This window comes from Liolophura sinensis, chromosome 6 (genome assembly GCF_032854445.1).
Source record: "Liolophura sinensis isolate JHLJ2023 chromosome 6, CUHK_Ljap_v2, whole genome shotgun sequence".
NCBI lineage: Eukaryota > Metazoa > Mollusca > Polyplacophora > Chitonida > Chitonidae > Liolophura > Liolophura sinensis.
The window spans coordinates 54,020,797-54,039,432 of NC_088300.1; the positions used below are offsets into that span (position 1 = coordinate 54,020,797).

Genomic DNA, 18,636 nt, shown 5'->3' on the forward strand with positions numbered 1-18,636 from the left:
TAGCATGAGCTGGACTTGAACTCACAACGACCACATTGGTGAGAGGCTCTCGGTGGATTTTATACAATGATGTGTATAAATATATACATGTGATTCTAGTTGATCTTTGAAGCAAAAACAAATCTATTATGAATATATCTTTTACAAGCTTCCTGTGATGTATTGGAGCTTGTATCCCTTTCTCTCAGTTGTTAAACTGCAGATTCATGAAATATGGTTTTTAATTTTATTTAAAATGTACAGATATGCATTTCACGGAAACAAGTGTCACATGACCAATGTGTGGGTGTTAAAAGTTTAATACAGTGACCTTGTTTGTTATCAGTGGTAAATGAATTTTCTGCCATTGTTTGAAAAATGGATAAGCCTGATTGGAGAGGAACTGAGGACCTGGTTCATATGTACATGTACACATAACATTCCAAGAGATCATTATGACCTGTACTCAAAGATATGCAGTGCATTTCAATGTTTCTGAATTCAAAGGTATAACTGTGTTAAATGATGTATGCTGACCCAAGAAAATCACAGCTTGCTAATACACGTGTGTATTCTCAACAGATAGCTGGAGTAAATCTATCCTCCAATCAGTTGATGTGTACAAGTGAGGTTGTATTAAATGTGAATAGTAACATTCAGCTGATAATGTTATACAAGCCTTTTATAACTGTTCACTATTCACTGCATGGGCAAATGGTTTAACACTTGATTTAAGAAACATAGATTTATTCTTGAAGCACCATCCAACTGATTTTATTCACTGATGAAGGGCTATTTAAATTGAATGTATATCTGTAGTGGTACTTAGAGTGGTGATCTCAAATAGCAAGGAGTTGATGTAATATCTTACCTCTAATCATGTATTTATAATTTGTACTAACATATCCTTGTTCAATCAGTACTTGTACATATGTTATATACCCAGATAAAGCAGATATTACAACAACTGCAAATAAATTTTCCACTACATAGTTTCAGTTCTGATTCCTTGCTTTATCTTGATGATATCTTGGGTTCGTCTTGTTTGCTTGGGAAAGGGTGAAAGCCTGAGGAGGTAGGCCTACACTTGGTCATAAGACCGATTGGGTAAAATGGAAAATGTATCAAATTACAACAGAGAGAGGTATACCTTCCTGTCTTCTCAATAAAGCTTTGCATTATTCAAACATTCGGTCATTTCTTTCTAGGTACAAAAATGCGTATATTCCTTCCTGGGCATGTACTCTTTACTTAAAAACATGCCACTGTTTATGTCAGATCTCACCATAATCCTGCTCGCTGTCGTAGAGGGAGAAATATTTTTGAGTACGGCATAAAACAAATAGATTTATGATGGTTATCAGGTTTATGTAGACGGTGTCTGACCTAAGCCGGGGAAAACCACGTGGTGCAGCTCACGCATGTTACAAGGCATATGCATGATGCTAGTAAACAAAATAAAATACCTACAAAGACCTATCCACCATCAACTACAAACTCTTGCCTGTGATTTAAGGGGTCATTGTGCAAAGTTACTATAGCCACAAATTTAACGACTGACAAAAGGGAGTCGGAACGGGTAATTTGTACTTCATCGTGGCAACAATCGGAACAGTACGCACTCACCACGTTACAATTTTTTTTATGAGATGGCATAAGATTTTAAATGGCTTTAATGTAATTGATCGGCACAGATCATGGTCTATACGATAACTGTTTGGTATATATACAGCAACATCTCGATCATCTGTGGTGTGGCAGAGTGAAACCATTTCAGTTACGCTGGATTTATATGAACCATATCTTTGTCGTGTTGAACAAGATCACCGGGTTGGATATTTAACCGTTGCAAACAGTGTAACTAAGATACGATAGGCCTACATACTTTTGATTAACAATAGCTTGTTTTTGGTAATTGGCCTGCTTTGCTTGGCTGGAATGTCCTTTTATATTGCCGCTGGTCGTCTGTTTCCATGCCAGGATTCAACGAACTTTAGACTGCTGCACATCGTCACCAAGGCCCTGGAAAAGGCCCACACTTAGGTCGATATTTCCATAATCAGAATGAACTTTCGTTTTTACCCAAGAACCTGATACGGTAAGACGGAAAATCAGCCCCAGAGAGGTACCATAAGAAAGTGCAAATTTCAAAATCCCACAACAATTTTGTAAATTTCCAAATCAGAAGTATAAATCTTAACCGAATCACCCATAAAAGTTATGCTATAAAAGAAATTGTCACTTAATAATAACCCTTCAAAAACGCATTCTCGACCAAAAACGCAAATTTTTCGTTCAAGCAAGGCATTGTGTCTTTAATTTACAGTATGAATATCGACCTTAACCAGAAAAATATCTTTCCCGAAACTTTCACGTTTGTAAAAATGTATGTAAAACACAAACTATGATGTGATCAGTTTTGCCATATTTTGGCAAGTCGAAAATCCGTTTCTGTGACAGTCTCTCAAGCATCCTCCATAGAACAGAGGTCTATCGAAGTGGCTGATGAGAAAAGGCTGCACCTCGAGGAAAAGTTCAAATCTTTGTGGCTCTTTTTTTTCTTTGGGAACAATCTTTTGTGTGAGTAAAGATAAAGGCGGTGTTGCATTAAATAAATGTTGTCATGAATTAGAATGGTTATGCTATGTTATTACTTAACATTTATCAACAATAACCAAATCATGCGAAAATCCTGGTTGAGAGCATGTGTGGTCCGCTAGTTATCATTAAGATTAACATATTATGCATAGCGGAAGTAGAAGGCTGAAAGTTACATTTGTTATATACTTATTTAATTGATTGGTGCATAACTGCGTGCTCAGAAAATTACATTTGTGGTGCAGTGATCGTCACAATTCTACATTGTCTAATGCAAAAGAAAAGATATTTCAGTGTGACTGGAGCCGGTTCCAGTTTTTGGATTTTATAACCTGAACATCGCTTCAGTGCAAGTTTGGAGCTTGTTTACCATATAACAGGAAAAGAATAGTAAAACAGAACTGGAAAACATGTGACGTAGCCTTACGAGTGTGTCAGAACCTGTCACTCATAGCCATGATCAGTTTCTCTACTTGAGGTTAGCCCAAAGGTAAGCTGAACGTTCCTACCTTAACGCCCAGCTTCGGTCATATAGGCCTAAACTTCCACAAACAAAACCCGCTCGAACCCTACCTTATTTTTGCTATACGGCGATTCCCTAAAACGCCATAAATGTAATATGTCAAGGCCAGCATTGGTAAACCATGTTTCAACAGTAATCCAGCCGTTTAAACTTTCGAATTGGACAGCTCAAATCAACGGCTGTCATGTTTGGAATTTTTTTTTCAACTTCGGTCAAAGTGAAAGGCCGCGAAAATTTTATCCTACCCAACGTTGTCATTATTAATCGCATGCTCTGTAAACAGAATGTTGAGTTGGATTCAATTTTCGCGCCCCATCACCCTGCCCAATGATGAAAAAAAAATCCAAACATGGCAAACGTTGATTTGAGTTGTCCGAGTCGAACGTTTAAAGTTTTACATATTGTATTACCGGTACCATCTTGCCCATGATTCTGATACGGAACCGTAAAACAGGTAGGCTTATGTAACAAAAAATATATAAGAAATGAATTTGATAGGTTATATGCTATATATAAGCCTATTAGAAACAAATTTTTGAGGAGGTAAATCAAACATTTTTTCCCTTTTACAGTGTGTCATTTTTACTATATTTAGACCGCACGGAAGAACACGTTAAAGAGCTAACATACATCGCTAATCTCGAAAGCGGTAAGTCCGGAATTCAATCTCGAGTGGGCTCATGCGCCCGCAGTTCTTCATAATCAACAACTTGGTACTTTCCTATACATGCCCTGGCGTTCAGCATATCGGGACATATATATAGTCCAACTTTATAACGTATTGGTCAGCTCGGTCCAGGTAAATATAGACTAATCTAACAAGTAATTAATTAATTTACTTATTTATTTATTTATTATTTATTTATTTTTATTGTTTTGCATGTTCCAAGCCCGAATCCGTGCTGTGGCTAAATCAGTGAAATAAGACACCAAACAGCAAGTCACTATGAAAATTTGCCATGAAGAATGAAACACCCTCGATATAACCATTTTTATAGAGGAGTTCGCCTCCGGTAATCTTTACAGGACATGAGTTTCAAGCAAATGGTTACTAGAGGAGCTGTTGGCCTATATTTTTTGTCGCTTCTTGTCTGATGCAAAAGCAATTCAGGTCAGTGGTAGGCATATAGGCCTACAACAAGTCTTATTTCATTTTCAACTTATGACGAACAAAACTGAAATTGGACTATTAAAATGAATTATTGTTACTGAAATAAGTCCAATCAAATCTTGAAATAAACGAGAACTTATAAGTCTGAGCGTCGCAGTCAACCACATTTTGACAGATCCAGTCAGTCTGCATGTCAACGTTTTCCAGATCCGATCTTTAGATAGACCCCAAATTTCATGATGGCGGCGGCTGTGCGAGTGTCTTCCTGACATTTGATTTTAAGCCATAATTCACTTTGTTTACATACTTTGCCTGTCAGAATTCATTTATTCTGCACTTAACAAGTTTTAGTTTGTTTCACCGTGGATGCTATATGTAGGTTGAGGTATGTAAAGTGTGTTTTCTGTGTGAAACATAGAATCCTACCGGCAACTGTCAAGCTGTTGTTGTTGTTGTACAGCTTACGGGCCTGGCGAATATGCACTCTTTGTCAACGGTGATATCAGCGACCTTATCTAATTACCCTTACGAAAACCAAGTAAGGCTAATGTAAAGGCTAGGCCGGTTTTCACAATCAGCATCTGAGAAGTGCGTCAGTGAGTTAGACGTTGACATTGTATGATAACGATACGACTACTTTAACTAAATTAAACGTTGAGCAGTTTCTAATATTTACCTTCATCTACGTTAAATCGTTGAGGTAGTCCATTTAGATAAAGTCAATGTGCCATTTCAAAATTCTGACATCCATCATAGCCCATCGCCGCCTCTCAACAAACATGGTGCAGATTTCAAACTTCCATCTTCTTCCCACTTATAGCAATCTGACTCACCTCCTAAGCACATTTATATGTAATTTTATAGTGGAATACCTAATACTATCCTCTTAACTTACAATCCTCACTGTTAAAACTATTTAACTGGCTGCTTTGTGGTCACATTCATTACTGGAATTTCTGCGGTACAAAGTGCCTCATTGTCAACAACCATTTTGAACTTTCATGTGACTACTTCTGGGTTTGAACTTTTATTATTAGTGCAGGTAAGTTTGGATGCCATCAGCGCCAACTTCATTGAGATCGGTCCAAATGAGTGAGAGTTTGGAAATTTTGAGAGTTTGGTTATTTTGAGAGGTTGCGATGGATGGCTACGTGTTACGATGACTGTCAGAATGTTAAAATAGAACGAAAGAAATCCATGTAGATGGACTATTGTTGAGGCAGATAAATATCAGAAATTGCTGAAAATAGACCTCAACGTTTAATTTAATTGAAATAACAATACGATGTCTGACAAAGGCCTCTTCACACAACACTGCGTATTTTCACACTTAGAATCTCTGTGGCCTTTCCTACCTGACATTTTCGCAATCGACTACCCTTGCTGAGAGGATCACACTTTTGTTGGTCCAAATTCTGCTCCGGTTACAATCATATCAAGCATTTCTCATCCATGACCCATCAAGAACTTCGAACCAGCAGCCATGTTTGCCATCTCTAACCTGTGCATGCACAAGCGTGATGCAAGAACTATTCTCAACAGTATGGATTTTTTTTTAACAATTTTCATCTGTGAAGAAGAGTCATCAGCATTGTGAAAAGTCTCATTGTGAAATCGTGGAGAATATTTGGCAAAGCATGGAGAAGGCAAACGTGGCTGGCTGTTCAAAATTTGCTGGTTTTCTGTATGAAAACCACCAATTATGGTCCAATGAAAGTACGATCAATTCGGCTAAGGATAGCTGATTGCGAAAATGTTTTGGGAAGGGACCTGTGTTCGACATTGTATTGTTAGCAATTCATTTAGGGTAGGTCAGCGACTAATAAAAGCATCAACCATATCTTTACAACTCTCCAATATAATGATCACATCACTTACTGTTTAGATTATCAGACGTATTGGCGTAGCCCAACCAAGAACCATGGTCAACCGTAGTGTACATTATCAATATTATCGTGGGCGAAATAAGCTACGTTCGTGTTCCAGGCTGCGTTCCACTACACTCACCACAACAGAGCAGCCATGGTCAAATTAGAAATAAGTCTGCTACAGTGGCCTATGGAGTTTGCTTTCCATGGCCAGTAAATCATCAGCATTTTCTACTTGACATTTGCAGTTTCTCCATTGTTTGTACTACACATGCAAATTGGAATATGATTTTAAATGTAGAAATTCAAAAAAATGGATACTTAGTGGAGCAGACATGCTGCAGCTAGGTTAAATCATAGGCTGTGAAATGAAAATTAGCATCCAGCTCCTGTGTAGTAGAAGTACATGTAGTGTGTGATGTTTATATTCTAGACTGTGCACATCCAGGCACTGTATTGGCATATGCAATCACTAGCAGATGATTAGGTGAAAGATAACATAGGAAGATACACGGAAATGAACAACAAAGCATGATATGCTGAGAACTATTCCTGATAATACCGAGAAATTATGAAATGTTAGATCACAAACTGAACCAAGTCAAGACATTTACATGTTTATGTTTTCATACATGTGTTTATTAAGTAATTACTCTTCTTTCACTGATTTTGAATTTTGGTATTATTTGAACTCTGCCAGAATGGATGTTTTGAATAAACTGAAGTCTGCTGTGAGCAGTGCTCTGCCAGGAATTCCTTTGGCCAAGGACTTTGAGATGCTTGGTCAGACAGGTAGTGCTGGACCCGGCCTTCTATGGAAGATACATGATGGAATGAAGAGAACTACCAAACAGGTCTGTGAAGTGAAAATTGGGTCATCACAAAATTGTATTCATTGCGTGTAACCTGAGCGACCCTCGAAAAAAAGTTACCTAGTTTAAAGTTTCATTTGGATATTGATTGAAGCGACTTTTTTATTCTCTCAATGCTTTTTCTTTAAAATCTATCTGTCCCTGCCTTAACTAAAATTTAAAAATTCTCGACAAACTGACCGTATTTTTTTCTAATAAGGCTAGGTCACTTTAATAGGCCCAACAAAGAATTTTTTAAAGATGATCAGATCAATAAGCTTTAGAAACAAAATTATGAATCCCCTCCTTAAAGTAGTGGAATTCATAGCAACCATTGTGCTCAACCATTGTGTCAAAAATATGTATAAAGGGCCCTAAAGGTTTATCTTTCATTTTGATGAGCCAAAACCAGTATTTTATAAAACATTTTTGTGTACATTTTGTGATTTGCTAGTTAATTTTCATTTCATCGAAAGTAATATTTCTACAACAGGAAGCTTCAGTGTTTGTATGTGAGAAGAAACAGTTGGAAAGGTACTCAAGGCAAGACCGGGAACTTATACTGGATATCTTGAAGAAAGGTGTGTCACAACTGACCAGACTGCGACATCCAAAGATTCTGTCTGTTATCCATCCCATGGAGGAATCCAGGTAAAACCAATCTACAACTATTCTACAAAGTCTCTGGTTGGTGGTGATTGGATGCACAGCGATGATCCCAGACAGTGTCAACACCACTATTAATATAGAGTGCATTAATTTTTGAATCAGCTTCATCTGTTAAATGTGTCATGTTTTGTTCACCTTTTCTGCACAGCAATAATACAAAGTACATTTATGTCACATTTTATAATTTGTCTTTAATGCATGTATGATACATTGTAGCTGCAAAGGTTGATTATTTTCTGAGAAAAAGAAACAAGACTTTCTACAATGAACATTGAATTTCTACAATGTTGTATTCCAAAGCAGTTTTAAAAATCCATTATCATACATCCACTAGGTCACCTTACATGTACAATAGTGGTTTTGAAATGCCCAAGCAGACTTGTTTGGCTATTGTCTTTCAAGAAAGGGCAAATGAGTTAAAGATGCTACAAAAGATACTTTTGGCCTACAGTCATTCAGTGCAGATCGCGTTGAATTTTTGCTATTGTTTTAAAATAACCAAAATAAACAAAATACCCAACAAAATATCAGCTTCATCTGTGCACATGCTACAGCTCAAAAATCGTAATAAAGTTCCTAAAATGTATAAATTGGGTGGCATTAAAACTATTCAAACTTTAGACTCATTTTACCTTTATAAATAGTAAAGGTACATGTCTGATGATAATTGCTGAAAGGCAGTTATTTGAGCTAGTGTTGGTAAATACAGAAAATGTCCAGTATAGCCTCTTTAAGATCACCGTTATCTTATTGCCTATATATATGATGTTAATATTAATCTTGCAATACTTTCAGGGAATACCTGGCCTTTGCCACAGAGCCAGTCTTTGCCAGCTTGTCAAATGTGTTAGGGCACCATGACAACCTTCCTGAACCGCTGCCCAAAGATTTACAGGACTACAAGCTCTATGAAGTGGAGATAAAGTATGGCCTTTTGCAGGTAATCTCTATTACCCTTTAATACCTGTACGTGTTATTGTACTTGACTGATACACCTCCAGCAGGTAAACACTGCTGATACAAGCAGTACATTTAGGTATTGTTTAGTTTCCTCCCCAAAATATCCAGATTGTATGGGTGTCAATAAATGGAAGGAAATGTTTGATTTTGTACAGAAAATCTAGTTCTGAAGCACGCTGCACATGTAGTATCTTCAGAATGCTGGATATGTATGAAGGGTTGTCGCCAAATGACTACATACTACACATACTGCTGTATGGTAGTATTACATGTAGGTGTGTTACTTTCAAAATGTTGAGAGTTTAGAAATCATGTCCTTCGTTTGAAATTGTAAATAAAATCAACACACGGTTATTAAATTGTCACAGTTATGCTATGTATGTTTATGCCATAATGCTCTTCCATTTTCCCTCACATGGACATTCTTATTTGTTCAGCTGTTAGAACAGATGAAGTAATGTGAGCATCATACAGTTCATAGAAGAATGTTTGACAATTTAACTCACTAGGTTGCAGAAGCATTAGCCTTCCTCCACAACAGTGTCAAGCTCCTGCACAGGAACATCTGCCCTCAAAGTATATTGGTGAACAAGTCAGGCTCCTGGAAGCTGGCCGGTTTTGACTTTTCAGTGCCTAACAAAAACACAGAGGATCAAGCTGTAAGTGTACTCAACATAGATATGGTTAACTACAAGTGAAGCGCACACCTGGTTATTTGATTTTGTGTAATCAGAATTAGGGTTCATTTTACTCTAAGGAGTATACTCCTTTTGGTAAAAAAGGATTTACTTACTGTGATTGTGCATAATGATGGGAAATGTAATTTGTGTATTATATGTTTTATTATATGTAAATGTCACCAATAAAGTGTAGTTGTATTTATATGATATGCTCAGTGCAGAGGATAAAACCTTGTTTGCTGAACAGTTGTTTATGCCAGATACATGTACATTTAGGTAAGAACTAGAGTACTTAAATGTCATTTGGGTTTCATTGTATGTTTTATTTTGTGTGGCCGTAGTGAATACAAACTGTAAATATTGTTTCTTCATACAGCCTCTGTTTGAGTTTGTCGAGTGGGATGCTGGTGTACCTCCCCTTGCTCAGCCCAACTTGGACTTCCTGGCCCCAGAATATGCACTCACAATGACCTGTAGTCTGGCCAGTGATATGTTCTCCTTTGGCGTTCTCCTCTATTCCCTGTTTAATGAAGGTAGACCCCTCTATGAATGTCATGGACAGCTGTCAACATTTAGGAAAAATGCAGATGAGGTGAGCATTTCAAGTAAATCTGAATATAGAGGTAATGAATTGAGTTGTTTGAATTGAGAACTTTGATATTTGAGTGTTTAGTACATGATGTGTTTTTACCCCCATTATAGTTAGATACAAACCTTCACATTCTTTATTCCAGTTGAAACGACTGAAGATTTCTATCTTGGGCTGTGTACCCCAGGAGCTGAGGGATTACATGAAGATGTTACTGAATGCTGAAGCTACAGTCAGGCCAGATGCTGACCAAGTCTCAAAGGTATCTGATCAGTATTGTATGTCCTTGTCAAAATGAAATACACGTGTAGTATAGCCTCACTGAAAGAGTAAGGTTTGATTGTTTTTTTGCAAGTAAATTTCTTTCCAAAATTATTTTTCTCTGCTGGATTAAATTTAATAATATGACTAATAATAATAATAATATAGTCTACCTGAAAAAGAAACATTTGAACGTTTTCCCCCATTATTTTTGTCTGCTGTAAAACAAATAATAATAATGATAACAACAACAACATCAACAACAATAATAGTAATACCTTATTTTCTGTGGGAGACCAATTGTCGTAAAATTTCGTGAAATCTCTTTTTATTACAGATAAGTTACTTTGTGGAGGACATTGGGCCTGTGACCCTTCAGTATATGGACACACTCTTCCAGAGGGACAACCTCCAGAAATCACAGTTTTTCAAAGGTTTACCTCAAATCTTGACCAAGCTTCCAAAGGTAATACATGCAGCATACTATAAAGCTGGTAACTTTGTGTCATATTTTTGCAGGGCAGTATTTGTTTACTGAAGTTTTTTGTGTCTCTGTCTTCATTTTTGCATTCATTTGACTTGCATTCCAGTCTGTTGGCTTTAAATGTGATAAGTACATTTGAAAGTAAGTCATCATTAAATCTAAACATAAATGCATTGGCAATTTTTCCTCCACAACGTAAGCTAATCAGGTGCTACAAAGCATGACATCAGGAAAAAAACTACATTGAATGTTCCTCAAATAAAGTAAAGTGACAAATTACATTTAAATGAATCGAGGCTTTTTCTTTGTGCAGAGAGTGAACTTGCAGCGTATTCTGCCAGCATTGTTCAAAGAAGCAGTCAACCATGACATGATACCATTCCTGCTGCCCAGTATTCTGTACATTGCTGAAGGAGCCACTAACCAGGAGTATGTCAGGTGCATCCTGCCTGAGCTGATACCCATCTTTAGGATACAGGAGCCAATCCAGGTTAGTTCACTAGCCAGAGCGACAGTGTTAATTACTCCTTCATAAATCCTCTTGTAAGTTTTATTGCACTCTTAGATTGTACATACAACTTAGATTTTCTGTAAGAAAGGTGTTGCCGATATTTCTTTGAAATGAGCCCTAATCATTTTTTGAGTAAATATTTGCTTGTTAGATAATGTACTCTAGTCATGTTCAGTTGTGGACAACAACCTCTATAATGGTGTATGATATTGAAGTAGGAGCTGATCATAGTGTTGTGTTCAAGTTTTAGTGTCGTGTTCAAGTTTTAGTGTCAGGCTAATAACTCTCTCTAAGCTAAAGTGTGTGATATTTCTTCATTGCAGATTTTATTTATATTCTTAAAAAACATGAGTCTGTTGTTGAACAAGACACCCACTGATGCCATTAAGACTCATGTGCTGCCGATGGTGTACAAGTCATTGGAGGCTCAGAACCCACAGATACAGGTAAACTATTCAGGGATTAACATCAGAAATAGGTTAACTACTCAGCGATAAACATCAGGAAGAGGTAAACTATTCAGTGGATAACATTAGGAAAGATAAAATATTCAGTGATTAACATTAGGAAAGTTAATCTATTCAGTGATTAACATCAGGAACAGGTAAACTGTTCAGTGATTAAAATCAGGAACAGTTAAACTGTTCAGTGATTAACATCAGGAAAGGTAAACTATTCAGTGATTAACATTAGGAAAGATGAACCATTTGGGGATTAATCATCAGAAATATGTAAACTAATCAGGGATTAACATCAGGAAGAGGCAAACTATTCAGTGATTAACATTAGGAAAGGTGAACTATTCAGTGATTAACATTAGGAAAGATAAACTATTCATTGATAAACCTTAGGAGAGGTAAACTATTCAGTGATTAACATTAGGAAAGGTAAACTATTTGGGGATTAACATCAGAAATAGGTAAACTACTCAGGGATTAACATCAGGAAGAGGTAAACTATTCAGTAATTAACATCAGGAAAGGTAAACTATTCAGTGATTAACATTAAGAACAGGTACACTGTTCAGTGATAAACTTTAGGAAAGGTAAATTATTCAGTGATTAACATTAGGAAAGGTAAACTATTTGGGGATTAACATCAGGAACAGGTAAACTGTTCAGTGATTAACATTAGGAAAGGTGAACTGTTTGGGGATTAACATCAGAAACAGGCTAACTCTTCAGGGGATTAACATCAGAAACAGGTGAACTCTTCATTGGATTAACATCATCATGTCATGTACTGCGAGGATTAAACACAGAAACCGATAAGCTATTCATGAGAATAACATCAGAAACAGATATTAACATATTCAGGGGACTAACATGAGAAACAAGTAGCTTAGTAATGCATAAAATACACGTATTTAAAAAGAAAGGTAATATGCGTGATTATATGCTGTAAATTTGTTCCATTTTCACAAAGCCTGAATGTTAAAAGTGTAATTTTAATCTTATGCAAAGATGTGTTCAGTGTGTTGGCTTTTTGCGTGTGTCTTTTAGGAGCTATGCCTAGGTATAATCCCAACGTTTGCTGGTCTCATTGATTATGGGGCTATGAAGAACGCCATTGTCCCACGGATAAAGAGACTCTGTCTGGGTACATCAACATTAACAGTGAGTAATATGTGCATGTATGAACATCACCATGGCTATGTGAGCTAATCATCTTAGCTTAACTGGATTTTTAGTATAATTTGAATGTTCTTGTGAGAAGGTTTGTGGATGTCCTTCACACATGTTAAAACACGGAAGTCATCTGAAAATTGTTGCGATGATGTGACAAGGAATTGAACCATTGTTATTCATTCTACTGAAAATTGTTTTGCATGAGTGTTTTAGGATGGGGAATGGGTAGAGGACTATAACTTGGAACACAATTGATAGCAGCATTGGCATTTTTTAAGATAATTTTATATTTAGATAATATGTTCAATCTACAGACCTCATACAGTGCATGTCTTTCGTTTGTTCTGTTTGTAATCTGAAGATTTCTTTGAAATTTAATGTGAGTTTTTGTTTGTGAGTGAATGCATGAGGTTGTGCACAGACACATGCACCACTGTGTGCACCGCGCTGTGTGTGTGTGCACATTTCTCCTATCACTGACAGTACATCATTACGTTTTGTGTATTGCCAGGTGCGTGTGAACTGTTTATTGTGCTTGGGCAAACTGCTGGAGTTCATGGACAAATGGTATGTCTTGGATGACATCTTACCCATGCTACAGCAAATCCCCACTAAGGAACCAGCTGTACTCATGAGCATACTGGGTAAATAGTCAAATACCTTATACTACAGTTGTCATGGTTTGACAATATTTTAGTTTAGCAAGAGTTGACATTTTTGCCAGTGACATTATTTTTGATATTAGTAATGGCCTTATTTCAGTTGCCTTTTTTGTACTGTTTAACAGTGTTAATTTACCTTTGCCAAACAAACGCTCTCACAATACTTGAGTTGGCTCTCTGTAATTCGAAAAGGAACTGGATGATGGAACACATTATATTCAGACAACTACATCTACACTGTTTAAGATGTCCTCCAGATTTACATTTTCAGGACTGTGATTCTGCCACACACATTGTTTTGTGTTATTAGGTGTAACTACACATATACACAGGTGTATGTTTATACTAACCTTTGATGATTCTCTAACCAGGTATCTACAGGGTGACCATGACTCACAAAAAGCTTGGACTCACCAAAGATGTGATTGTTAATAAAGTGCTGCCCTTCAGCACTTTCTGCCACACACATTGTTTTGTGTTATTAGGTGTAACTACACATATACACAGGTGTATGTTTATACTAACCTTTGATGATTCTCTAACCAGGTATCTACAGGGTGACCATGACTCACAAAAAGCTTGGACTCACCAAAGATGTGATTGTTAATAAAGTGCTGCCCTTCCTCATACCCATCTCTTTTGATAACAACCTGAATCTACAACAGGTAACTGTATAGTTCAGCTCTATTCATATAATGGGTAAATAATATATGACTATTGTTACTGACCTGTTCAAAGTATATCTATCATGCACATCTTTTTCATAGTGCTAAAACAGATAAACGGGGCCCTTACTGGCTCAAGGGGCTACTGACGGCAGCTCTAAGTCCGGGTATTTTCAGGTACAGGACAAAGGGTTGTGGTTTCCTCCATCTGTAAGCCTGACTGCTGTCATATAAATGAAGGATTCTTGAGGACAGTATTTGAGGCTTGAGGAAGCCTTGTTAAGTTTGTACTCTCTCACCATAATGCTGGCTGCCGTTGTACATGTAGAAGTGAAGTATTCTTGAGTACGGCTTAAAACACCAGTCAAGTGAATAAATAAATTAACACAATTCAAGTATATAAATCAAACAGATGTTCCAGGATGTTACATAAATTCTGGTTGACTTTTTTTCACTAGTTCAGTGCATTCATGACAACTGTGAAGGAGATGTTCAACATTGTAGAATCCGAGCACAGAGCAAAGCTGGAACAGATCAGTTCCATGCAGCAGGAACAAAGGTAAGTTGTATCGCGAACTCTCACTGCCTGAGCTCTGTTAATACTGAATGGATACAGGGTAATGCAGGGTAGATCATTGATCACCAGCCATGTCAGGAATTTGTTACGGTTTGTTCCTTGTTTGAAAACTGAAACCAGTAGTGCCAAAGGAGACTGACCCCCGTTATGTGTTCACTACTGTGCGACTCATACTTGTAGTTTATCATCATTGCAGTTCACAGTTGCTCATGACTTCCAGTTTGAATCTGTAAAGAGTGGTAAGCATTTCAGGATGGAAGAAATGTACTTTCTTCCTGGCAGTCTGTATAAATCCATTGACTTCCCAAGCCGTCGATAAAATTGACAGTTGTCATATAAGTGAAATGTTCTTCTCTGTGGTGTTAATGACTTTGCATGCTGCGTACACTGTGGGATGATATCCCTGTGATTTGTACACCATTTCTGTCAGACAGTTACACAATAGTACCATATGCAATCTAAGCACTCACCTGAACTTAATATACTGTTTGCAGAACAATAGAGTTCCCAAAGGTCAGCAATGAAAACAGTATTGGAGATGGCAAACATAACCAAGATTCCATGGTAAGTTGTCATAATTTCAGCTGGTAAAGGAATTGTTTTTTGTTTTTTTTTTCTAGTTTTTATGCAAGCAAAAATTTTGCCTTCAATATACACCTATGAACATCATTTTACTTAATTTTTTTTGGGCTCTCACACCTGGGATACTTTAGATTTGTCAATTCCCACTCCCTCTCTCCTGGCCAAAAAAAAAATAATAAAAGAGAAACAAAACTTTGATCGACTGTCTTTGTGCCCCTGTAAGATTCACCTGTCCCCAATCCTGATCCTGTTGTAGATGGACAAATTCCTGAGTGGTTTTGGTCTAGGTGGTATGTTTGCGGGAGGGACCAGTAGTCAGGTGTCCAGCCCAGTTAACCCAGATTTGTCCACCCTGTCTGGAGGGGCATTGGCTAAGCCAGACACCCCAAAGAAGCTCTCCCCACCTGCCTTACCTGAGGGCCGTCTTCCTTCTCAACCTGCTCAGGTTTGTTTTTAGAAATTCATTTCTCAAACACAGCTATGACCAGTTTATACCCATACATTTTGTTTTGGTTTTGGTTGGAGTATCAACAGTTCTGTCAGTGCATGCAATAATCTAATGTGAATGCTTTCATGTCATGTCTGGTGTCTGTGGCATGATGCTTCTGTGAGAAAGGCAAGGGAGGCCAAATAATTATTTATGCTGATAGGTGATCAAAATTAGTTAATTACTTACTCAGGCAGTTTCATGTGTTTAAAAATGTCTGAGTTTTGGTACATTATAGCTGCATCGCATGACCACTCAGTACTATCTAATTGGAGAAGTATATTTGTTAAATATGAGTTAAGTATTATTACTGTGTTGTAGTGTTATTTTTACAAGTATAGATTTGAGTTGAATCATAATACTGCAAACCTTCAACATTTTCACATGATTTAATTTGCCCTATGGATTCAGCTAATGGTTTTGAATTATCTTTTGTCTGCTATGCACCTTGGATCAGGTTATAGTTAAGATGTTGAAATTTGCAGTATTGGTGCTTTCTTGGCTTTGAAGGTAAGCAAGTAACACAAGTACAAGACTAATGTTACTGGATGGGTTGGGATGTCATGTATGGTGTCTTTCACATGGCGTTCTAGTGAGGCAGCACTATAAACATGCCTGCATAGGACTTACCCTGGTTCAGGGAAACAGTTGTGATGTGACCAACATGATTTTGAAGGCAACATATCTAAAACAAATGTACAGCAGATCACTGTAAGCTGATCAAAGTATTACTGTTTAAAACTCTGAAGTTTGCCTTCCCAGGCACTGTGGTGTCACGCAGGAATAAAACTTGCTTATGGGTGCTTCTGATGATATTTAAATGTACACATGCATGATTAAGTATATCTGAAAAAATTATGAGTATAAGTGATAGTTAAACTTTAGTTAAGTTACATTGAATTCATGTGACTTCTGTTTTTACTAGGTGTCCTTAAGTCTAGAGGAAAAGAAAAAGTTGGCCAGAGAACAGGAGCAACAACAACGATACAAGTCACAAAAAGCTATTGCCCCATCATCGTCAAAGGCTAAAACACCAACAACACAGTCAAAAGATTTGACATCAACACTGATGAACAAGAATTTGACAAACCTAGCTAAGCCCAATTATAATGTGAGCTCATCTGGTTACCCACAGACCTCTAACAGCATGTACGGACAGTCCAACATTGCTCCCTCCCCACGATATAACCCATCAGGACCAGGGAATAGTGCTTTAACATCAAGTTCATTCAGCTCTCAGTCAAGTTTGGGGTCAGGTTCTAAAGTGGACATGTCAGCTTTTGATAGCTTAATACCATCATCATCAGGCAGCTCAAATACTGGGAAAAAGTCACTAAACCAGTTGTCCCAGAATTCTAGTGGTTCTCAGTCCGCCATGTCACCTACTGGACTTCCACAGCAAAGGATGATGGGTAACATGCAGCCGTATGGTATGATGGGAAACCAGGGAATGATGAGGCTTCCAAACATGATGGGGAACCAGTGGTCTGCTCAGGGCATGGGGATGTCTGGACTTAATGGAAGCCGTGGACAGCAGCCTGCGTATGGACAGGGCTTTAATGGAATGGGATTTCCTCAACATACTTTATCTCCACAAAACCCACAGCCTTTCCCAGGCTCCTCCAGTCAGAAGCTGTCACAGTCAGACCTGAATGACTTGTTAGGATGAACAGTCAGACTTCAAAAGGGCACAGTGAAGAGTTTCTAATGAATTTCAATTTTTTTCATATTTCTGGTATTGATCAGATCATAGTCCAGTGGTTGGAGGCGCTTACCTTTCAATCAGTAAGACAAACGAGGTGCAAATTCAAACCTGGACACCCCCACTCTCTGCTTGTAGGGGCATTGTTGAAGATAAGCTGTCATCAAAAGTTACATATCTGTGCAGGCGTACATCACATGCGGGAAAGTTTGTCAGTGACTTTTATAAAGGTCTGTGGTTTGAGCAAAGAACTCTCATTTCTCCCACCCATAAAACTGACCACCATTGTATGAGTGAAAAAATTTTGAGTACTGCATTAGACGACAATCCATGTCCAACTACATGTGTACTATAAAACTTAAAAGCATATTTTAAGGGAAAATTTTGTTTGCAAGAAACTTGTATTATTTATTCAGGCATCAGAATTTATTTTCTTTTTTGAAGATTTGCTGGCAAAGTGCTGTTTACACTGCCTTGAATTCAATACTGGTATATTATATCATAACCTCGGTGGCATACATAGATGCTCATGTGGCCCTTTGCACTTGTCTCCCGCCAGTATGGTTTACAGATCACATATGGGAAAGTTTGTCAGGGACTTTCCAAATGTCTGTGGTTTAAGCAAAGCACTCCTGTTTCCTCCACCCATAAAACTGTCCACCATTGTATAAGTAAAAAAATTTTGATTATTGCTTTAAAATGCCAATTTAATAAACAGATAATCCTGATGGCTGTAGTAAAATGTAGGTAAAATTATTTTAGTCTGCCTTAAATATTTAAATGAATTTCTTTACTGCTGCTCATATATTTGGTAACATATTTTTTTTTCTTTGCATCGTAAATGTTTTAAAACCATGTCAGACTACTTTAAAACTTTATAAAACTACCCACAGCAGATTTTAAGAGAAAATTTATGAAGCAAGAAATTTTATTATTTATTCATGCAGACTTGGGGGTGGGGGGCAGGGAGTATTGTTGGCATAGTATTGCTTACACTGCATGAATTCAGTACTGGGATATTCCGTCATAACCTCAGTCACATACATACATCTGTAGAGCCTGGTCTCAGCACTTGTGATATTTTGTGCAAGTCATTTCCCACATGTAGGCTCCAACAAGCAAGAATCTTTCTGTTTGTTTGTGCTTGTATATCCAGTCTTGTACTTTCCTGTGTGTTGGTAACAGATTGTGTGTGATAACATTATATACTTCAGTATTCCAGCCTACATACAATTAACTATGTAACTTA

At 37.4% G+C, this 18,636-nt stretch overlaps 1 protein-coding gene across 1 annotated transcript; it reads left to right on the forward strand.

The window, feature by feature from the left end:
• The first annotated feature begins 4,477 nt into the window (after positions 1-4,477).
• Positions 4,478-18,301, forward strand: LOC135467355 (SCY1-like protein 2). The gene is made up of 17 exons (XM_064745125.1): positions 4,478-4,596; positions 6,780-6,933; positions 7,424-7,581; positions 8,395-8,539; positions 9,069-9,218; positions 9,616-9,831; positions 9,974-10,090; positions 10,427-10,555; positions 10,887-11,063; positions 11,408-11,530; positions 12,587-12,700; positions 13,224-13,356; positions 13,921-14,039; positions 14,498-14,598; positions 15,111-15,180; positions 15,455-15,643; positions 16,611-18,301. Exons 2-17 carry the CDS (start codon positions 6,781-6,783, stop codon positions 17,352-17,354), a joined length of 2,838 nt encoding a protein of 945 aa, XP_064601195.1. The 5' UTR covers positions 4,478-4,596; position 6,780; the 3' UTR covers positions 17,355-18,301.
• The last annotated feature ends 335 nt before the right edge of the window (positions 18,302-18,636 follow it).